The following is a 24,646-nucleotide window of genomic DNA, read 5'->3' as shown; positions in this document are numbered from 1 at the left end:
GATGCTGAACTAGCCGGACTTGTCTCTACAAGCTGATACACTGAATATGTGTCTTGAAGTTCTTTGCTTAGTAAACAGAACCTTTTTTGTAAATCATCTTTACATCCCCATCCTATGACCCCGTTACTGTGTGTCTGTGTGTGTGTCTGTGTGTGTGTGTGTGTGTGTGTGTGTGTGTGTGTGTGTGTGTGTGTGTGTGTGTGTGTGTGTGTGTTGGTGTGTTTCTGTGTGTCTGACTGCAACAAGTGCCATCATACTGTTTGACACCAGGTGTGTACACTGGAGAATATCTCCCCTTTGGCTGACAGACAAGGGGGGTCTATTGTATGTATTTGTATATTCTCGAGTCAGAACTTGTCAGCCTCAAGTTTCCCGGTGCACTCAGACTCTGAGATATGCACCGCTTGTGGTGGCTTGTTGGTCAATTGTCCCATCCACAAAAACTTTGAGGAATTTAACAGTGTCTCCAACTTCCGCAGGATGTTTCCCAACAAGGTTTCCATATGAAACTCCCATTCAAGTTGTAGTTGACAGTTATATGGTTTATTATATTGTAAAAATTTAAAACATTTCAATTATTAATCAAATGTTGAGCCATTTACCACCGATATGGTAACATGGGATAACAGATAACCAACAATTTCAGTGTGATGGTATGCTAACAAACAAAACATGAAAATATAGATCGAATTTAGACAATTTACACACAAAAAATAGTAAGACAATGCAATTTGGCATGGACTAGGGTTCAGACCACTGTCTTGCCCATTCTTTACCTTGTTTTATTTGTCCATTGCACTGAATCAACCAATACTTTGAATGAATACAATTTTACTGAAACTAGAAACTTATTTAGCAGCTGATAGGACTCTATTGGGATAATGACTATCCATTTTGGCCTAGGTTTAAAATGTGGGAAATAAGTCCCTCAGTGTGGAATTGTGGGTTACATAAACATAAGCCTACACCTGTCACCCATGATGAAGATTAGAAAAGCAGAAATCCACATTTCTACGAAACAGAGGAGTCATGTCACCCGCCCATGTGACCCAGTCCTGACAGGAGGGTCCGCACAGTGGTTCAGTGTCCTTTCTCAATCCGTCCTGCAGAGTTCCAGCCCACCCACCCCCCGCCTGCACTGATCCGCCCTCTCTGCTCTGAGCTGTGGGGTGTGAAGCGATGCTTTAGATGCTGCAGAAGACTGGAACGGAGGATAACATCATTCATAGAGGAGGATATCAACACTATACTGGACAGCAGCTCATGTAAGCTCTTAATTTTTTTCCTAAGAAGCATAATTTTGACTTTCTTATATGACTCATATTTTCCTTTGAACAATCTTGCAAAGTAGATGAAGTACCTACCTGCAACAAATAGTGAATTTGTATTCATTAAATCAAAGTAGAGTGCTTCAGTTTTTATATGCAGCGGTTTTTAAAATGTAGTTAGAAATTCATGTTTTTTTATTAAGATATGGGGATATTTATTATTAACTTAAAAATTACATTTTAAATGACAACACAGGCATCAATCTCCTTCGTTTGTGAAGTTGTGTTACGATGCAGAGAAAGAAACCTGATGATTTTCATTATTTTTGCAAATTGAAATGATTGAACCAGAGTGATTGTCCATCAAATCACTTGATTGTGAAAGGAAAGAAGTGGAATCATCATCTCTTGTGTCAAATACAACTGAAGTGTGCTATTAATTTAACCATTTGTTCTTTTGTGCCTCTTTATATTCAACTACTGAAAGTTGATTTTAAACTCTTCTAACTCTAACTATTCAGTTGATTCACTGTGTTGTGACATTAATTCATAGCTGAGAACATACAAATATTAATGGCCCTTCAAAAGTAAAAAAATACACAAGAACAACTGAATTATTTTTCAATAAGCTAATATTTACTCTATAATGACACAGTGTTAGTGGTTGACTCCTACTCTTTATTTATCCATTTACTACTGATAAAATGTTTATCAGCAGAGATACACAGGTAAGAATACATATGTTAACGTAGTAAACTATACATTTTTGCTGAGGGGATCTACATGTTCTAAACCGTGGAGGTTAAGCAGTTTATGTTGAAGTTGGAGGTTGAAATACAAATTCTGAAGCAGAATGGAGGAGCTGACAGAAGATTAGAAGTGTAAGCACTGAATGAAATGGAAGTGTCGATATAAGTGTAAATAATGACTAAAGAGTTGAAGTAACTTAAAGATTCACTAAATGTGGGAACACTGAAAGGGGTCAAAATGCCAGTTTAAGTGATACATCGAAGAAATTGGTGCAGTTCCTGTACTATAAACGGAATAATATATATTGCTTGTAGTTTACACAAATTTCACAAACAATCTACTAAGATTACAACTACCATTTAAGAGTAAAAGAAAAGCAAAGAAAACTTTTGTTTCAGATCATCTATAATCATCCATTATTTATGATGATCACCAACATCATACCAGCAGTTTATACTTCTCTTTATTGGTCGCTGATGAGCTGTTGTACTTCCGACGCTGTGAACATGAGAGAATGCTACACACACAAAGTGTTGCAGTGGCTCATGGAGTCTGTGCATGTTGTAGCTCTGACAAGGTTTTTTTTTCTGTTCAGTGAATTGGTTCTCACCCATACTGAGTCATGGGAGACCAGTACTGTTGACCTACTGGCCTGATCTTAATAGCCTTATGCTCAGTCTTCTGGTGTTGTGTAAGAGCCGCCAGTCTGACTCTCAGGCTTGATGTCCACTTGCAGAACAGTCCAAGCATAAAGTGCCATTTTGTCAGTTGCTAGGTGGGAATCCAGCTGACACAAAACAGATACTAATGTTGCAGTGCGTACAGCAGTTAGACAAGACTCCAAGCAGTGTGTGATTTGTCTTTCAGCGTGTTTACAGGTACCTATTACATCTACCTGCAGCCCATACAATCATGTTCACGTACAGCTCAGTGGACTGGGTGTCATCATATTGTTTGTCTCTAGGTTCGGCTTGGAAAGCTAAATTGGACCATGAGAGTTTATAATGACAACCGCTGAACTAATTTATGTAATTCTTTATTGTTCCTAAAGTGGGTGGAATTAAACAGTTAATTCTAAACCTGCCTGTTTAAAATGGACCATTCCATTCTAAACAGTGGTAAGGCTTGTGTACCTTTCTTTCTGAAACTGTAAAAGTCAATCCACTGAACTTTAAAACCCTCTACTTCACCAAGACCTGTTTGCCTGTCTATTCAAAGTTCAGTGACGTTTGACCCAGTTATCTCCCCATTTTACGGAAAATACCGAAACCTGTACTTACTAAACAAATTAACGTTTTTGTTCCATGCAGGTGCTATTATTTTAGTTTTTGTCTTCTTGTTCACTTGTCATAGGTTTTCAATCATACACTAATGTCAATAATAATTAGGTGTGAACAAATTTTATTACAAATTAAAGATATTGGTTTTCCCGGAAAGAAAAGGTTGGAGGAGATATCAGATAAATATTATATAAGACAACATTTACAATTCTTCTTAAGCTCATCACTCACCAAAGAATAGTGACTTTGAGACATCCTGAAAACTTACTTGAAGCATTCGTTATTTCATAAGAACACTTCAATCTTTTTTTTTCTCCCTTTATTCTCTTTTATCATGACATTTTATTCAAATAACAACAATAAAGAAAGACTATCAAAGAATATTTGAAAAACAATTACCCAGTATTTATATTTTAACTGATTGTAAGAAATGCACTTTCCAAGGATATAACCTATGGACTCAAGTGGTTGATATTTCCCTTAAAGAGTAAGCCAGCATGGATGCATTAATTAATGATCAGAAATTCAACCTTACATGAAATCAATTTACTGAAATCAATCAAACAAGCATATAGAAATTATGAATGTTGTAGTCAAAGAAATCCTGTGGCCCAGTGCCAGCAGCATATTATGACCCACAATCACATTGTATTCTTAAGCAACGTCCAGCAACCAGAGTAATTATGGCAGGCACTAAAGAGGAGGTCAGGTGATTTAATGGAAACAGTGACAAAGTTCACATTTGGGGGAGGTTGAGCTTGTTGGATGGATGCACAAAACACAAGAGACCCCAGTTTGTTTTTCATTCCAAACCAGTAGTCAGTGTCCCACAGTTCCAGAGCCTTAACTACGCCTTAACTACATGGTTATGGAGCTCAAGCATGGCTCTGGAAGTAAAGATCCTTTCATTTTCTCAATAGAGATTTGTGTTATCCGACAACCTGTTGTAGCCATTCAAGGTAGACTTACCACAAACTACAAGATGATGAAACAATGTGAGATGTAGAAGCCACAGGTTATTATGATGTCAACTGTAATTTAATAAAAACATGTTTTATTTACAAATCTCAGGAGTAATAGAGCCGTCACCAATTGGTGCATCTCGCTGTTACCATCAAACTGTTTACCACAACCATGAAGGCTATGATCGAATCCTTCAGTGGTTGTTGCTCCAAATCAAATGTTTTATGGTTACCATCATGTACTAGCCGTGAGACCTGGTTTCTGGCTTAAGCACTTTTTATAAAGATTTTCTGAAACGTCAATGGAGAAATATTATGGAAACTTTTGCTGGAACCTGAGCCGTTCTAAAAGAGGCAGCTGACGCTCTATTATTGGAACCATGATGAACCTCAAGGAAGTACCTGCTCAAGAAAAAACCCCAATTTTACCCTAAACTAAAATAGTCTGTGCTAAAACCTTACCATTTTATAGCACTCTCGACCTTTTAATTAAAAAAAATAGGGAATATCTTTTGGATAAATGGTGTTCATTCCTCCAGTAAAGATCCAGATACTTGAATTATCAATACCAAGGTGAATTGAAGCTGTGCTAGCAGCACAATTAGAAGCAGAACCAGCACCAAACAGTTGTGTTTTCATCCTATTCTCCATGAGGATGAGGACAAATTGCTACCTGGCCACCAAACTTACCCTTTGTCCTCTCCTGTAACTTTCAACTGGTGGAACATGTTTAGTTAAGTTAGCTGATTATCAAACTGCTATTTGCCTTTTGATATGAAACACAGTGGGATCAGTTTTACCACAATCCGTGCGTGTCAAGCACCAATCCAGATCTCAAATCATGTGACCAACATATAAGCATGCAAAGCAAACTCTGTTTTTTCGGTAAGAAGAAGAAAGAAACTTTTTCCTTGGGCTACTTTCCTTGAATTGTTTGCACTCTTCCAAATAGAGAATATATAGACAACAGAGCCATGGAGATTTCTCAGCATTCCCTGGATCTGATGTTGGCTCCATAACTCTCTCAGGCGAGTCTATAGATGTCTCGCTGGTGGGGAAGATATTGCCTTTTATTCTGTTTTCTCAGTTGTTTCAGTTCCTGCCTGCTCTGGAGCTAAACCACCAATTTTACAGCTTTTGTTTCACTAGTCACACTACTTGCAGGCACACACAAGTCACGTTGTTTAAAGTTATGTCAGATGTCAGATGCCCGGTGTCTCCACAATGAAAAATCTGTCCTTAGTTCACCACAAAAATGCAACCAATGCAAAGGCTATTCATAAATCCTGCCCGTTCGGCAATCAAAGCAGTGGATCAATGATCAATTATGTGTGCACGCAAATTTAAATTGCCATTAAAAATGTAGCGCTACACATAATATAACCATTGTACAACAAGTGATTACAACAAGTGTGATCCAGTGATACAATTCTCAACAGCCACATTTAACATAATAAATGTGGCTCCAGTTACACCCATGTCTGATGACATCTTCCAAAACAGTGGTTTTCAAATGGGGGTACGTGAAAATAAAAAAACATATATTCAAAATTAGCATCCATTCAAAAATCCTTTAAAAATAGTTATTTAATAAATATTCAATCAAATATAAGTTTAAGTTCATAAACTGAATTTTATATTCAGTAGGCTATTCAATTTCATTATCCTAAAAAGCCTGAGTCTCCCCCATACCAGGATGGTTTGACCCAGCCTGACACACGCCACTTGTCATCACCTGTCAATCACTGCCGCCTTGAAAACTCAAATAATGGAGTCGTGGTTGAAGCGTAGCAGCAATGCTGCTGAAAACACGGAGGGACAAAGAAGGCGAAACCAGAGCCGGCAAAATTCTGTAAGTGTTCAGAAGAATATGTTTTAATGGGATTTACGTCCACGAGTTGCAACCCACCCAAGGCTTTATGATTTGTTATGTGGGGAGAGATTAGCCAAACAAATAGTTCAAGAGAGACCACTACAAATGAGCAATGTTATCCACATTGATGGATTTTTTAGTCGTTTGTTGATGTTTTTCAAAATTTGCCCAATCTGCTTTCACCGAAGAGCAGTCTGATTCTTTATGGAATGGAGCACACAATGATGTGTAGACTTTCTACTGCCCTGATGTCACTGGGAAGCTCATTCCACCATTTAGGAGCCAGGACAGCAAGCAGTCAGTATTTTGTTGAGTGGCTAGGTGTCCCGTGCAGTGAGGGAGCAGCAAGCCGATTGGCAGATGCAGAGTGGACGGACTGGGGTGTAATGTTTGACCATGTCCTGGTTGTAGACTGGACCCGATCCGTTCGCAGCACGGTACACAACTAGTGTCTTGAAGCGGATACGGGCAGCCACCAAACCCGAGCGTCATTGTTTGATTCCACTGATGCAAATTGTGCAATAAGGCTTTGCATGAAATCTTGTCAATTCCTCTACCTGTCACGTTGTTGTTTATTTTTTGTCGAGAGATAATAACATGTTGACGCAGACTTTTTTCTGTACATGAATGTAGTGGTTGGCAGAGGCAAATAACTACAAGTAGAAAATTCGATTTTACACCATAGAGAGATCTGTGGTACACAAGATCTTCAGAGTAGACTTTTGTTCAATTCAGTTGAATCAGACAAGTGACTTGATTGTTCTCATCGCTTTGATGTCCCCATTAAGCTGCATCCACCTGAGCCCTTTATTTGAGTCTAATGAGTCTTTAATCAAGCTGTATTTGGGGCATCAGGTTTTAAAGTCAGATACAAGTATAACAGTGGTGCTGTAGATAATCTGAAGTGGTATGATCCCAGTTCACTGAGTTCTCTACCTCCTCCAAGGACCTCCCTTCTCCTCCAGAACACAAGTTGACTCGTGACATTTTGGCAGACTTAGCATGTCTCTTCTTTTTCCTTCCTCCTTCGCAGGAGCACACTTAGACATCCTCAAAAGAGTTTCCTCTGGCTTCTCACTCAATGATAGCAGTGAAATGTGTCTGCATGGATGTGTAATCTGGAAGGCGAGTGACGGAGCAGGCATTTCCCATACAATAACTTGGCTACGTCCTTGGTAGTGTACCTCAGTCTGCAGAGTTTTTTCCCAAACTGGAAACTCTAGCCCCCTCCTGCTCCAAGCAGATCAAGGGTAGAAAAGAAAGTTGATTTTAATCCCCAAGGAGATTATGAACCCCATGAGTGATTAAATGAGACTTCTGTCTCAAAAAGGACAAATTACTGTACCACCTCAGACTTGGGAACCATTTTTACAGTGGTCAGCGCAGAACAAAGTAGATTAAACGTATCTCCATTTCAGTGATCATTAATCACCCTGCGATCACAGGGAGGATTGCATATTTCTGCTGCTTAGAGTCCTGCCAGGACAATTGTCGTGGATTTTGTCTGACGGTGGTCATACCTAAGCTATCTTTTCCCAGGAAACATATATAAATCTCCAATGAGGCTGGACTGAAAATGCACTGTTACTAATGTTTTGTGACTTGTATCTTGTACATTTTCTAGAAATCTTTGACATTAAATCTTCCATCGGACTCACTGACTAAATAAGTAGGTGGCTTTCAATACACCTGTTTTAAAGAATTTGTGTTTTATTTTTAAAAACAATAGTGGAAATGAGGAAAACTAGAAAAAAAAATTTCCTTATTCCATACTCCACCAAGTTTCATGAAAACCGGGTTAGTGTTTTTTGCATAATCCTGTCAAACAGACAAATGACAATGAAACATAAACTCCTGGTTAGAGCTAATTATTCCCTATAAAGTGCCAATAGTCTGACAGAATCCCCCCAAAAATGCAATATCAATGTTCTTTTTGGTTTGACTTTCATATTTCAAATCATATCCTGGCTTAAACTTAAATATGTCAATTTTTTGTTCTGTAAACAATGTACTGAAAAGAGGGGCCACATACATGAAATGTATTTCATGTTTTTTGGTATTAAGTGAGTCTGCTGACTGACTCAGGTGCACTGGGGGTAGGTGTTGAGGAATTTGTTGACCTTTCTCTTACCCTTCTGTACACAAACAGAGCGCAGGTATGGATAATAAGGCATTGGAACCGGATTCTGTGAGCATCCCCATGGAGGAGGCCATTATTTGTAACAGAGACGGCCAACCTCTGGCCCAGCTTCAACCTCAGCAGCAGCAGGAGCCGTCCATGTTGACCCACCTGAAAAAGGTTGAAAACAATATCACTGAAGCCCAACGTTTCTCCCACCAACCCAAACGCTCAGCGGTGGACCTGGAGTTCAATGACCTCTCCTACACCATCCAAGAGGGACCATGCTGGAGGAGAAGAGGTATCACACATCTACTATCATGTCTCTTTCAATCAGTTTTTGAATGGGTAAGGGTAGTGAGCTGTACAGTATAACTACCATATAGGTTCTTACAACTAGAGATAGGGTGTGTGTTTGTGTGCGTGTGTGTGTGTGTGTATGTGTGTGTGTGTTTGTGTGCCAGCGATGTCTGCTTGAGTTCATGGTACAGGTCCATGTTTAATTGGTTTGGACAAGCGACAAGCTGTGGTCTGAAGTGACAATTGCGTAGCTGAGAGAGATGAAAGGATGTGGTGTTTGTATTGAGGTAGTAATACATGTATGACGATATTTTATATACGTTACCAAAACAATGAAAAAAAAATACATACATACATACAGCCTATAATATACCAAAATATACCCTATAATATAGTATAATAAAATCTATTATAGAATATCAACCATCACAATAATTAATTATCCGGAGTTCAGTGCATGTGTGGGAGCAGCTATATAAACACAAACTACCCAAACCATCTCTGGGTTTGATTCTGCTTTATTTGTTGTCTTCATAAATAATGCCAGCAGTAATAACACCATCAGAAGTGTGAATGAAATCTTGGAATAAAAATCAGCAAGACATCAAAATAACATTAGTTAATTTAATTTCTACCCTTTTTTTATAACACCAAATAACATCATTCATTATCATATGACAAAACATCAAATAAATAAAAGTAAGCAAGTTCATTATTATTCTCACTTATACTATTTATCCATCCACAAACTTGATGAGGAGGATAGTTTTCAGGATAAATGACACATATCAATCTAATATGAGGCAATACAAAACAACCTGTTAATATTTAAACAAATCCATGAAAGATTAACCAAATATAAAAGTATATTATTGAAACATTTATATTCTATGTCATGTTATTGTTTGTTCTTCACTCTAAGTGGAATGAAAAGGAACTGACCGCCCCAGGCTTTTTAAACTTCAAGGGAGTGATTCATCATGAGTGACAGACGGCATGGAGTTGGGTGCGGTGGTTCAAAGTTAAACAGAATACAACAAAACAAGAGTAAATCCCTAGTCCTTATCACTAACATGATGATTAAAAGACATTTTTTAAAGTAAATCAGTCAAACTTACATAAACCACACACATAAACAGTAATAAAGCCTATTCAGATTTATTTCATGAAAAACATTGACTATAAAAATCTTCATTGCAGACAACCTAGGTAGGATGAACACAAAGTTCTGTAACTTCACCCTGCACGATAGACTGTTTATTATGCCACTGTAAAATCAAAATGGCAGATCTGATGAGCATATGCATTTATTTTGTTGGCATATGTAGAGTATAGATATATAAATGTGTTTCTAAATGTTATTGACCGATTTTGCAATATATTTTTAATAGAGAGGCGTATCTCAGTCCCTCAATGCTGCATCAAAGTTTAGTTTCTATTCATTTCACACTTTGCATTCGGCTTACTTGGATCCCATGCTCTGCCTTGACCTTGGTTCTCCCCTAACCCTACTCGACTTGTTAAATCTAAATTGGATTAAAACAGACTGAGTTATCACTGTTTATTTTATTGTAACTCTGATAACAAAGACCTGCCTACTGCCGCATAGTGCAGGTGTTATACTTCCTTCCTTTTGTTGCTAAATGTCAACCAGCGTCCTCTCTGTTGTTGTTAGGGTGCAAAGCCCTACTGAAGTGCCTGTCTGGAAGGTTCTGCAGTAGGGAGCTGATCGGTATCATGGGGCCCTCAGGGGCCGGGAAGTCCACCTTAATGAACATTTTGGCTGGATACAGGTGAGAGAGCAAGATTGCTCTATGCAGCTATTGTAAAACAAAAGTAATCATGTCCTTATCTGAGACAAAGCATTTCTGCTGCAAACAGCCGAAACTAGGTTAATAATTCTGTTATCATCAGCCCATGTAGTCTTGCCTCAGTCCATTCAATGTGCCCAACTGATAAGTTCATTATTTGTGTATGTGTGTCCTTCCTGCTAACCAGGGAGACGGGGATGAAGGGTCAAATCATGGTAAATGGTAAACCCAGGGACCTAAGGAAATTCAGGAAAATGTCCTGCTACATCATGCAGGAGGACATGCTGCTGCCACATCTCACTGCACGGGAGGCCATGATGGTGAGCTGATACAGTACTGACAGGCCCATAGCAATAATAGTATTCTTTCTGAACTCGTCATGAAACAGAGGATTGTTAGCGTGTTGAGGTGCTGCAGGAATTGGTGGGGTCTTAAGACTGAAACATACTACTGGTGCTTTACAGAGAATACATGTTGCTTTACACAATTGTGACTGTATTTCTCTTTATTGCAGGTTTCAGCCAACTTGAAGCTGAATGAAACTAAAGATGTGAAAAAAGCACTGGTGAGCTAAACAAATCATATCTCCTTACTTCACAGACATGGACAAAAAACGCTTAACAATAATTCTTCCCTTTGATCAGTAAATCATGAGTAACAACAACAAACGCATTGTGACACATTCACAGTTAATCACAGTTAATATGTTAATATAAAGGAATGCCCACTTTCTGTTGACAGTTAGGACACACCTGCTTTTGTTAGACATCTGTCACTGTTCTTTGAATATCACCGGCATTCAAAAAAAGATGTTTCGATCCAAAACAAACATATAATTCAGCTGATGTGGTCAGGCTCAACCTGGCAATGGTATTTTGTGTACATTTAGATTTGTATTTATGAAATGGCCACTAACCATTTGCCAACAAGGTAAACATGTTCTAATAAGAATGAATGAGTTTCTCTGACACATGAGTAGATATCAATACAACAGGTCCAGACAGTGTTTCAGATTAATTACCTCCACTGTGGCAGCCGCCATCATCTGATTTCTTTCACTACAATTGATCCAACGTTTTTTTACACTTCTCATAATTATATGAAACATCACTCAGTTTTGTTGAGCTGCAGCTTCATTGTAGGGCTGTGTGCAGCGCTCTTTGCCCAACTGTGCTACATATCGTCTGTCACAGTGGGACCATGAGAAATCTCTCCTCTTGGTGGTACAGTGGACCATCAACACATCCATAAATATTTTTACCTTCCTCTGCAGTCAGGCAGAACTCAGCAGATCATTAGCTGTGTGGGTTCCCACAACAATTACTCTGGTACACATAAGAGTGAACTGTATGTACGTTAAGTTGACATTCACAAAGATCAATCCTCATAAACAGGCCTGTACCTCAGTCCTCAGCATTGCACACAGCTTGTCTACTGGTGTTTATTCAGAAACAGCAACATGTCTACATTATGTAAGATTAGGTTGGTGACCATCTGTTAACTGTGATACCTGCAGAGGAGAATTTCTGCTCAGATGGTAGTTAGGTTTTAACTGTTAAACTGTGAGTAATAATCGGTCAAAACTATTGTTGGTCAATGGTTAAACGTTTAATGATGAGCATCCTTACAGGTTCAGTAACAGTCAGGATACATGCAAACAAAAAATAATCATTTAGTTTAAGTTAAATTACAGAGCTGTGGTGGTTTGAGTTAGAATCCTCGAAATGACATCTTCCTCTCCCACGTTCGAATTTTCAGAACTCCAAAATGTGTAAATATTACATTTCTGGTGTTAAACTGCTGCTACCATATATGAACATTTAAAAAAAGGGAGGTGGGTCGGGTAGGGCAGTATTATTTTTATATTTTTTTGATTATATTGTTTACACATAATATATACTTTCCTTGACACATTTAAAGCTCAAATGCGTTAGATTTAGTGGCATCTAGTGGTGAAGTAGCATTTTTGAAACCAACTGAATATACCTCACCTACCCTCCCATTCTAAGTGTATAGAAGAACCTGCAGTGGCTTCCAGGTAATGTAAAAACATGAAAGGCACTTTCTAGAGCGAGAGTTTACTTTGTCTATTCTCTGTCTTCTTTTTCCCTCATAGGTCAACATATGTATTTTTAATAAATGTTAAAAGAGAAAGTTCATCCAACTGACAGATCGTGAAACTCCATTCTGTCCTTCCTGTCCAGGTGAATGAGATTCTGACTGCCTTAGGGCTCCTCGACTGTGCTCACACTCGCACCAGCTCGCTGTCAGGAGGTCAGTGTAAACGGCTGGCCATCGCCCTTGAGCTGGTCAACAATCCTCCTGTCATGTTCTTTGATGAGCCCACAAGGTGAGTCAGACACTAGTGTCCTACAAAGGACTTACTTCATTTTATCTGTGTAAGATGTGTAACAAATTGAATTGTATCATTGAAAATGCCACATACAGTAGATTTGAAAGTTCCCACGTGTTGGCCATTAACAGGTTCATAATGTTAATTTGAGGTTTTTCTAGAATAGGTTTACAGTTTACCTGTATATAAAGATAAACAAATGACTGCTTCCCCAAAGTGAAGCCAAATTATCTCGATTGCCACCTGGTGGCTGACTGCAGAATAGGTCATAAATTCAGCTTCCTCCATGTTAACTAAAACGTCGAAGTACACATCAAATCAATTATTCTCAAAGATGGTTTCTGTTATTTTAGGTCCTTCTTATCATACTAATGGACCTTCAAGTGCTTATTTTTCAGACAAGTTTTGATTCATTATTTGATGCTTTGAAAACAGAGTGAAACATTATGATGGACGGATAAGAAAATCCATCTTCAATGCATCATTTCTGGAACTCAAGGGAACCCCCTACAAACTTAGCACAGACATTTACATGAATTCAAGGATGAACTGATAATATTCTGAAGGTCATAGGTCAAGGTCATTGGTGGCATTTTATATCCAAAAGTTCACAAATCTATTTGATTGTGACATTATAATTTTCTTCAAAAACATTCTTCTGGATTTTTACTTTGGAAGATAAAGTATTTTTTCAATGCAACTTGACAGTTAAGTTGTCAATTGTTTTCATTTAAAAAATGATATTCTGTAATTCTACTAAATTCTGACTCACAGGTTGTGTACCCTTTGCTGAATTAAACATGAAAACAATATCTAATGAGAGCTTGGCTTTTCAAATTACTTCCCAGCTGCTCATTAAAGGTGTCACTTCTGTTTGTTTGTCTCTCTCTCTTCAGTGGCTTAGACAGTGCATCGTGCTATCAGGTGGTCTCACTAATGCGTTCTCTGGCGCTTGGAGGACGGTCCATCATCTGCACCATCCACCAACCTAGTGCCAAACTGTTTGAGATGTTTGACAAGGTATGCCTCTGACAATAAAGGTGGAAATTAGGAAATGTTTTCAACATCCAGATGCTATTTATCATATGAGAAGCTGTGGTAAAAATGTACACAGGCATTTTCTGTTTAAAGAAAGGTCCCAGTTTAAAGAAAGGTCCCAGTTTTTTTAAAGTTTTTTACTTGTTGCATTAAACAATCTCGTCCTTCCACAGCTTTACATTCTCAGTCAGGGACAGTGTATCTACAAAGGCTCAGTCCCTTACCTCATCCCCTATTTGAAGAGTCTGGGCCTTTACTGTCCTACCTACCACAATCCTGCAGACTTCAGTATGTCCACTCCACATTTACACATGTATTTGCTGAGGATGAATTCACATTATTCATTATGTTAATTTCTTTCTGCTTTTGTCTCTGCTTCAGTTATTGAAATTGCATCAGGAGAGTATGGAGACTTGAACCCTGTGTTGTTTGAGGCAGTCCAAGGTGGAATGTGTGCACTAGAGGAGAAGAAGAACCAGTGTGGTACCAATGGGACGTCAGTCTGTGCCACAAAGTACCCCATGGTGTGTAGTAGGTAATGTGCTGTTAAACTGCAGCCAAGGCTAAATGATCACCTAAGAGAAAGAAGGTGCTATCCTGGAGCTACTGACCTTTCGTAACCCCACAGTTTCATTGTATGACAATTATTTGTTGGTGATTCAATGAATTGCTAAATTGTTTGATGATATGCACCAACAAAGCACAATATTATATAATGGGAACGGTAGATTGCTAAAATAACAGCAGTACATTACCTTGGCACATGATACAGCCTTCCCTTCATAGTCATGAACGTCACAAACGGAGAACAAGAGGCTGGACACCAACAAACATTAATTTCCAAATTCTTGTTGGAGGTGGCGAGAAGGTTCTGGGTTAGGCCAGGATCTTTCTGTGTGCAGTTTGACTGTTCTCCCTAGGACTTTGTGGGTGGGTACTACAGCTTTCTCCAACATGCTGATTGGAATTAGGTTAATTGGAGACTCTCAATTAATTGTAGGTGTGAATGTGAGAGTAACTGGTTGTTTGTATCTGTATGTTGGCCCTGCGACCGGTCCAGGGTGTATGGCGCCTCCTGCCCAATGTCAGCTGCGATTGGCTCCAGCCCCCTAAGACCCTCAGAGTTTAAGCAGTATACATAAAGTATTGATGGATGGATTGTTAAACACACAGTGATTATTCCCCATCAGCTTGGCTGCAAGTTACAGGTTTTGTGTAACCATGTTCAATGTTCAATTAAAAAAACATGAAGGAGTTCCTTATGTCCAGTTCTTTGTGAGTAGCCATGTCTGAGCTGGACAAAGACCAACGTCTTTCCTGTGAGCATTCATTGATCCATCTGGACCGACAGAAGTTAAGGTCTAGTGAGGTTAGCCTTAGTCTACCCCCGATACTACTGCAAAAGCAATGCCTCAGGATCCTCTCAGGCCGGTCCTCTGCTTGATCGTCCTCCAGGTTGGTTCTGCAGCCTTAACAGCAGTATCTGGCCTTGCAAAGCGTAGTAGACCTAGGCTCTACAACTTAAAAGCACAAAACATGGTCTTTTGAACAGACCAGAAATATATTGCTGCATCTGTACAATCTGCCATGATAACCAGTCAGGCGTGTTGGTATCATATATCCCCCACCCCAAATGAAATGAAATCGGTAATAAATAATAAAACTGGTGGTAATAACCTATGTATATGATTGTTACATCATCTGGGAGAGCATCGGATTGGGGAATAATCCAGCCTTGATTGTAGTATGCTCTGGTGTACTGCATTTTAATGAAGTGTTGTATACTCACTGTTTTGATATTACCTGTTTCTATCTCCCACAGAATGCTGGACACATAGAGAGCCATACTTTTTCCACAAGCACACTAACACAGTTCTGTATCCTCTTCAAGAGAACCCTCATAACAATATGTCGAGACCAGGTAGGTGACATCTTTAAAAACTATTGCACGAATATTTAGTTTACTAGTTCAAAATGTGTAACTCTGTCAAATACAGTGATCGTACAATCAAGTGAACACTGTCAGGCAGTTTATCCCTCCAAGTCTATGATTGTTATCTATTTTACTCTGCATTTGATCTGTTGTCAGGTTTTGACCCACCTCAGACTGATGTCCCACATCGCCATAGGTGTGTTAATAGGCTTGCTCTATCTGAACATTGGCAATGATGCCAGCAAGGTCTTTAACAACACTGGGTTCCTCTTCTTCTCCATGCTTTTCCTCATGTTTGGTGCGCTCATGCCAACCGTGTTAACCTGTGAGTATAATCTAGGGTTGGGAATTGACTCATATTTACAGTGTCAGGATGGTACCCCTGGTCAAACTTTATGTTACTGTGTAATAGTTGAGTCAGTAGAAAATGGACTGATTTCTAATAGGCATAAAATTAAAAGTTAAATATTATTTTCAACATATTAAGCAAGAATAGTGTAATACATGGTTTAGTATAATGTCAGAGTCAAACAAACAAGTACCAAACTAAAGTGGACAGTTTGTAATGCTTTATCATTATTCTAACTCCTCAAACCTTGCTATCGGCAGCCATGTGCTCTTCCAAGCAGCTATTGAAACCCTGACAATTAAAATAACTGATGCACAAAGCAGGTGAAGGAAAAAAGAAGATGACAAGGCGTTTCCAGATGGCTGTTTCCTTTAAACGTAAAGTAATTAAGAATTGGCAGTTTAAAGTGATGATGGAGGTCAAGTTGAGATATGGAAGAGCAAGGAGTGCTGATTGCTAGACAGGCAAATTAATAAACTCCCAGACCTTCAGGACGATTTAGTAGATTCTGCAGGGCTAGTGCACTGTTCTATCTTCACAAATATGACCTTTGTTGAAGAGTCATCAAAGGTAAAACCTGTTCTTTGTCCTCAATACAAATTCATCATCAGAAACTTGCAAAAGAAAATCAAAACAAGCCTGATCTGTTTTGGTTTCAAAGAAAGTTTTGGGCTGAGAAGGAAAATTTCATGAATTTAAAACACCTCTCCAACTCTTCGGTCAGTCATAGAAACATTTCACTGATAGAGGGAAGAATGAATTCAATTAAAAATAACAGACTATTTTGGAAGTAGACATCACAACTCGTAATCCACAATGCACAACCTCAATAGGGAAAATATGAATGTTTTGCCATGCTCAACCCGGCCCCTTAATACAAACGTTATCAAAAATCTGAGGATAAATGGATTGACTGTATTTATAAAGTGCTTTTTAGTCTTATCAACCACTCAAAGCTCTTTACAGTACAAGTCACAGTCACCCATTTACACACACATTCATGCAACGCTTCTATATGCTCTGCTCAATTACTCACCATTCATACACTGCCACACAGCTGTCAAAGCTCAGTATCTTGACCAAGGACACTTCACGCAGTATAAAGGGAGCCAGGGATAAAACCTCCAAGCTTCTGTGCATGGCCCACTCTAACTCCTGAGAAAATCCTTGACAGAATTGTGGCACTCGACGTTTAGAGGGACCAATACGATGAAGTTTTAGTTGAACTAGTGACCAGTTGCCAGCAACGCCACCCCAGGAATTTCACCTGGAGAGTTAGATTAACCTTAAAGTTAAAGCACACAAGTTCACTACTAATGAAAGCTTGAGACTGGGTCCAGCGTACAATTTCAATTCCTTTTAATTAATATATATATAATCTTTAAACATGACTTCACAATAAAATGTGTTCAACTTAAACAAACTCAATAAATGCAAACAAAAGAAAACTAACGGAGAAATTAAATCAAAAGTAATGGAGATTTATCCAAACTGATAAATCCAAATAATTAAGTAAAGCAATTTAGCCGAACCAAAATAACTAAGGAAACGAATTAAACCAAAAACATGCAAAGCAAACCACAACACACAAATAATATCATCAATAAGATCAGTTAGAAGTCGGTCAAAAACATGCAGAGCAAACCACCACACACACATAATATCATCAATAAGATCAGTTAAAAGTCGGTTAACTGAATAGATTAAGATGAGACTAAAGATGAGGCAGCAGTCACCATACTCGGTGGCAGGTACAGCACAGTAGGAGATGCAGAGTAGGACTGAAACCGCACACACACACGTCAACCCGTCAGGAGTTGAATGAACATCAAAGGAGAGGAAGGGGATCACTTGCGTCGAGCAGCACAATTACGTGCACTCAATCGATCAGCTGATCACTCCCCGCTGCAACCGGCAGAGGAGGAAAACACTCGCATGCCCTACAATTGGGGCCGATACGGGAGAAGGAAGACCCGGCCAATGAACTGCCAAACAACGGCGAGCTGCACGACTCAGCTGAAAAGGCGATCAGGAGAGGCGGCCAGGTGCGGTGATAACAGGAGGCGGGGCAGTCTGTAGCCCCAAGGCAAGAGGGCTCCCAGTGCACAACCACTCACCTTTATAGACAGCGCAACCAACCGTGATAGGCCGGTACTGCAGCACTAATTAAAGGCGCATCCTGCTACAGAATCATTACTGCTACAAAAAGCTGCTTGTCAAAAGCACTGGTCAGGTAGGGCCAAACCTAAGATTCAGGATCTTTTCTTCTTTTGTTGTTTTGAAACTCATATAGATGAAAACAGAATAGAAATGTCTAACTTTAAGCCTTTTGGAAATTTGTTAACTTTCAAATCTTAAATATTGTGTCAGTAACAGATGAATGTAAATGTTTCAATACACCATTATTCAGTTCCTCTGGAGATGTCTGTGTTCCTGAGGGAGCATCTTAACTACTGGTACAGCCTGAAAGCCTACTACCTTGCCAAGACCATGGCTGATATCCCATTTCAGGTGAGCTAGCAGTGTTGATTCTGAAGGGTTGGGCTGGTTCATTCTGCCAAACCACACACACACAGCAAAATACCACTGCGTAGTTCACCACTGCACTCTAGTGTTTGTTGAAGGTACTATCTGTTTTTTTTCCAATGCAAAACTCGCATCTCTGCTAGATTTAATCTCTTACCACATTTACACCTGGTGGTAAAATAAGTATTGCTGATCGAATTGTAATTGAATTGAGCTTGACCACATGAAATTACAAGTGTACATACACCCACGTGGAGGAGAGACTTCGATCAGATCAGCCTAACCAACACTGGAGGAGGTCAGGGGCACATTTGACCACATTGAACACAGGTGTAAATGCAATTGCACTCTCTATCGAAATAAAACAACTCTGTGATCAGTTGTTTGTGATTCAGCTGAGAATTAAACTCACTCTGTGTTTTCTTGTGACACCAGCTTCACTTCAGTTTCCAGGGCCATCAAAATACCCCACCAACGTCCATTAACGTTTGGCTCTTTCTTCAGTAGCAGAGACAGTCAGCATTGATTCTAATGGCTCTGCAGTAGACACAGTCATCTATTAGTGATACAAACACGACACTCCTGTGGAAACTCATTTCTGCCACTTTTCCTGTGCTGTGACGCCTTTTAGCAACACTGTATTAACATCTGCCCCCTGAAACCAGAACTGCCACAGTTTCTCCTTATTTTTACACATTGTGGGCCACCTACAGCACAACACAGCTATGCTATCAAGGCTAGCGGTCGAACTCTACTGTGGCCGCAATGCAGGCCTGCTGAGTGGATGCTGCCCTGGTTTTTAAACACGCATTTAGCAACCGACGTGTGTCATTCTTTTTACGGGTCCACTCAGCACCTAGCATCTCACACTCAAGAAGACAAACGCTACTGGCAATGTGACAGGAGTCAATCACCTTTCTTCAGGGGGGTTCACCTGTGTTTAAAGCCTGTGCTAGTTTTTGTGTACAACTAAAGATATTGAGATGAACTATTCTTTCACTAAATAAAAGGTTAATCAAAGTGTTATTTTAGGTTATCTGCCCCATCATGTACTGCAGCATAGTGTACTGGATGACGGAACAGCCCCCTGAGGCCACCCGCTACCTACTCTTCTTAGCCCTGTCCACATGTACGGCCCTGGTAGCCCAATCCCTCGGCCTGCTGGTTGGGGCCGCTTCCAGCTCACTACAGGTACTGCTGATTTGCATTGTTACACACCGGTTTTCTTGGCATACGATACACATCTAAAACAGATAATGCTCTCTGCATCCAGGTAGCCACATTTGTTGGACCTGTGACAGCTATCCCAGTGCTGCTTTTCTCCGGATTCTTTGTGAACTTTGATACAATCCCCAAGTATCTGCAGTGGAGCTCCTATGTGTCTTATGTCAGGTGGGTAACTCTGTAACTCTGCAAAAAGATTCCTATTTTCAATCCACAATCACAACTATTAAAAATGTTAAATATTTGCTGTATACAAACTGTGTATTTCAGGGATTCTTTCAAATTTGACTCCCAATTAAGTAATCTAGATAGTGTGACTCAACTGTTGGCCCGTAACAAACCAAAATGTAATAACCTGAAACCTTTTCCAACCACTTCACACATCATCATGGGTGCAGTCTGATCATGGTCCCTCAGAGGTTGATTTTTGAGTAGCTCTGCAACACTCCTATCAACACAGATTGCAGTCCATAAAAACTTTGTCAAGAGATAGTTCATGAATTTTAATTAATTTTTCAGTGCACTCCCAAGAGAATTAACCCCACTGATTTAGCTCACCTCATGGACTACTCTTCCTACTATGCTAAGGACATCTTTATATTTGAACCTTTTAATTTTGATAATCTTCTCTCACTAGCCAAGACAGCCTTTTGTCATGTGTTAAATATTTTGACTCAAAATCAATTATGAATTGGCCTCAATGGTTGTATCTCATTCCCACAGGTATGGGTTTGAAGGAGTGATCCTGTCTATCTATGGGATGAACCGCTCAGAACTGGTGTGTCCCGGGAAGGTGTGTAAATTCCAACAGCCTGAGGAGGTTCTGCAGTTACTGGATGTGGAAGACGCAAAGCTCTACATAGATTTCATCGTCCTAGGCATTTTCTTCATCGTCCTACGACTCGCCACCTACATTGTCCTCCGCTACAAGATCAATTCTGAGCGATAGGTTTTTCAAATGGAATGGCTCTCCCTGATGTCGTTGCTTTCTGATCTTTATCTATGCACAAAAAAACAACCTCTGTCATGTGGGAATTTCATTTAATTTTACACATTGCTGCTAACAGGACAGGAAATACATTTTGACTGCCCAGTTTTACCTCAGACATCAGAACTTAACTTCTGGACATACAGCCAGACCAGTCACAAGGACGGCAGCCTCATACTGTTCATTTCATATTCCTGTAAGACAGAAAAGTTTTCCCAACAAGGCAGATGTGCTAATACAGTGTTCCTGTACATTCCTTCAAACAACCTGATGACACACTGGAGAACAGGTCGCATGTGTTGTGCCTGAAAGAGTGAAAATAAATTACAAGTTTCCAGCTTAATCATGGTGTCATTATAACTGCACACTGGATGAAAGCAGTATGTTTGAGTTAGTTTTTTCTCCTTTTCTCATCTTATGATTGAATATGGAATCCTAAAGCATTTATTTCCTGTGTATCAATGTAATCATTTGAGCTAGATTGTTTTTAACATGTTGATAGTTGTAAATTAACTTCTGTTATGATTGCCTACCAATATTTGGTGTTTTTATACTCATCCTATAATACAATCTAAAATCTTACAGATCATAGTTGGAAGAAAATTGTTCAGCCTTAACGATTTTATACTGAGCTGTATTTTCCTAAGTATTATATGCAAATGCAATATCAACCTTTTAAAGCAAAATAGGTGAATTACTCACTTTACTCACTGTTCATTTGTTTCCTAAATACACCCAGTAATGTCACATGGACACAGCATGCTCATGCTGTGATGTTTGGTGCTATCTGAAGTTTCATGTTTTATCTGAATTACACTTTTTCAATGTGCTGTTTGAGGGTTAAGACTTGGTTTTAGAGTTAGTGTTAGAATGAGGTTTGGGTTAGGCATTTAGTTTGGATGGTTAAGGTCAGGGTAAGGGGCTAGGAAATGTATTATGTCAATAAGTGTCCTCACTGAAATAGAAGTACAAACGTGTGTGTGTGTGTGTGTGTAATGTGGGGTATGAAGATATTTCTATAGCACTTACCCAATGAATTCAGTTTATCACTGTTCAGTAAAAACATTATGTCATCTTCTCTCACACAGACATTCCCATAAAACATATCCACATATCATCATCTGGGTGCAATCAATGTCAAAAAAACACAAACCACCTAAACTAACCCAATGTAAGAGCGGTGATCCATTTAGATATCTGAGTTCTGCAATCTGTCTCAAATGATAGACAATGTCACGTATGAAGAATGCAGCAGATTGTCGGGTTCATATATGTAACGGGGACATTTGTGAAACATACAGACGAGTGGTTGAGCATACAGGAGGCAGGACATAATGTATAAAGTCTCTTGCAAGAATTCCAGCATCGGTCCTTATCAGCAAAGGCTCTTGAATCTTGTTGTCTCTTGAAGTTGGTGTCTTCCATGGCTCCTCTTTTTCATCCAGAACTAATTGTATTATTCCAGTTTAGCATCACATGCTAGAAACACAATTTCTTTTTGGAAATGTTTCTGTTGTATCCTCATGTGGGCTCAAAAAGACAGGCGTGTCAGCCGAGACAGTCCAACAGTGTTCAACTCTCCTCTCACCCAGGTGCCTTACCACTGCTACCTCAGTGGGATATGAATGAGGGCTTCCTCTGAGTTCCACGTCTTTTATGAAAAGGCATTATCCATTGGTCAGTCACTTGGGTTGATACCACATAGACTAATGAACAGCCTTACACTTGAACATGATGCCTATTATGGACAACTCATTGCGTAGCACAGAACTCTGAAAACAAAGCATAATGTAGGTTCAAATATGTCCAACTATTCCTCCCAAACACATCTGAAATCTGTCTATGACCTATCCATTGACTCCAAGAAGGATGATATTCTGAACCCGTGTTTCTTTGAATAAGTCTGACAAGAAAGCAAGTAACACACTATCACTTATCTTTTTTTAGCCTCCGCTCTCGGCCACTCCTCTCACACCACCACGCACACTGGTTCTTGTTTGCAAATGTTCGCTGTTTTTCACTGTTACTAATAAACTTGTTTTCGCACTAGCTGGCATTGTTTGATTATTTCTCTTATATTATAAGGGGTCACAGAAGGAGTCTTTTCATGTAAACAAGCAGAAAGGGACCTTCAGGAAATACATGAAAAGCTGTTTTTTTGATTATGGGATTAAGCCTGGAGTGGTGGGTATGTGACCACTTAAAGTTGCATATCAAATCATGCTTGCCATGTAGATGGGAGGTTTTGTTTTCATCTGGATTTGTTAGTTTGTCTGTTATGGGGAAACATGTTTAAGTTTCAATAAGTGCATTTGATCCTACATTACAATTTCTCAAAATGCTACAGAATTTGTGAGGGTCAACCCTGTGAGAGACAGGGAGGTAAATTCATCACCTATGAACTATGAAGGATCCATTTCCCTGCAAAGCTGCACAGGATGAGTTTTTAAAACACAGTGTAGATGGGAAGATGATTTTGCTTGATCTAATAGTGATAGATCTTGACCAAGGCTTGTTGTAGGTTGTATACTGGCCGCTTCTGTGTACGTTCAAAGCTGTGGTTGAGGGTTATGTCCTTTGGTAACTTTTGGAAGCAACTTTTTGGAGGAACTTTTCATACAACAAACTGAAAAACATCATCCAGTACTTCCTCTTACCAGGGAACAAGATCTTACTTTTGTTCAACATGATCCAAACCTTTGAGCTTATGATTATCAGCTTGTTCATGTCGTCATCATGACACAACATGCTGAAAATGACTGTAAAGCCATTTTCAGACATGACCTGCTCTGCTATTTGCTTCAGTCAACATTTCAGGGAGTACATTTGAATGTCTTAACCACCACTGACAATCTCCTCTGCTGCTAGATCAACTTGTGTGAACTTGACAAGATTCAAAATCATCTGATTCCCTGATAAAGAGGTGAATTGACCCATCATTATATGTGCAGGTAATGGACAATTTTTTTTGGTAAATAAATAAATCCATGGCTGTCTCTAATTGATTTATATTTTTTCCAATTACATGAGGACATTTAACTAGCAAACTACTACTTCAGAATATGATTTACTGCAATGTAATCAACATAACTCTGCAAACAATATCTAGTTTGTCTCTAGTTGGCTCAATTTCATGGGGTAATAGGTTTCTGGACAAGCATTTAGCCCGATGCCAATCATTGTTACCTGTCATTCCATATTGCGGGGCCAGGCAGATAAGGCTAAGTGCCAGCTCTACTCTTCCTCACACCCTCATCCTCCTCACTCTGCAAATTAGGAGGAATCTACCTGAAGAGCCTGGTTTCTGTTGTCGATGTTTGTTTTTCTTTTTTGGGGGTGGGGGTGGGGGGTAAAGATGTGATTAGGTTGGCATGGTGTCAATTAAGGAAAAAGAAGCAATGGGCTCCTCTACCTGTTCTACCAGTACTACCTGACCCTGATCTCCTGGAAAGCATTTAAACCATATAGAAGCCCACTGGGAAGGAGCCCGGTCTGCCAGATCCACCACTGACAATATTTCACATATTTGTGTCATACTTGTATCAACTTATCATCAGATTAAAATCATAATACAAATCCTCTTCAATGTAAGATGTTTGCAAATACATTTTCCAATTTTGCATGATCTCTCTGTGTGTGTGTGTGTGCACATATGTGTAAATAAATGAGAAAAACTAAGATACTGAGATCAGTTGTCTTTTAAGTTCATTTTCTTTAATAAGACTTGACATTTCCTTTATCTTAACAAGAACCATGTTGTGATATGGCGCTTTATAAAACTAATTGAACTGAGTTCAATAAATAAAATAAAGATTTTGTATTCTTTTCGTCTGGTTGCACAGTAAGTAGAAATGTTCTCTAATAGACTGATC

General features: G+C 39.3%; 1 protein-coding gene across 3 annotated transcripts; it reads left to right on the top strand.

Annotated features, from left to right (window-relative positions):
- The first annotated feature begins 8,291 nt into the window (after positions 1-8,291).
- Positions 8,292-21,082, top strand: LOC133003662 (ATP-binding cassette sub-family G member 4-like). 3 transcript variants are annotated; one of them, XM_061073452.1, is made up of 15 exons: positions 8,292-8,342; positions 8,394-8,553; positions 10,228-10,345; positions 10,551-10,683; positions 10,878-10,928; positions 12,568-12,713; positions 13,613-13,736; positions 13,928-14,042; positions 14,136-14,278; positions 15,577-15,675; positions 15,844-16,012; positions 18,447-18,547; positions 19,595-19,753; positions 19,836-19,954; positions 20,510-21,082. In XM_061073452.1, the coding sequence occupies exons 1-15, from the start codon at positions 8,292-8,294 to the stop codon at positions 20,733-20,735; spliced, it is 1,914 nt and encodes a 637-aa protein (XP_060929435.1). In that variant the 3' UTR covers positions 20,736-21,082. The 3 variants fall into 3 exon arrangements, with proteins under 3 accessions (XP_060929435.1, XP_060929434.1, XP_060929433.1); XM_061073451.1 differs by adding an exon at positions 14,344-14,354 and having other exon boundaries at positions 8,292-8,553; positions 14,136-14,268; positions 15,578-15,675; XM_061073450.1 differs by having other exon boundaries at positions 8,292-8,553.
- Positions 21,083-24,646: the final 3,564 nt, after the last annotated feature.

This window comes from Limanda limanda, chromosome 6 (assembly GCF_963576545.1).
Source record: "Limanda limanda chromosome 6, fLimLim1.1, whole genome shotgun sequence".
In the NCBI taxonomy this organism is placed as follows: domain Eukaryota; kingdom Metazoa; phylum Chordata; class Actinopteri; order Pleuronectiformes; family Pleuronectidae; genus Limanda; species Limanda limanda.
This window is presented reverse-complemented; position numbering and strand designations above follow the sequence as displayed.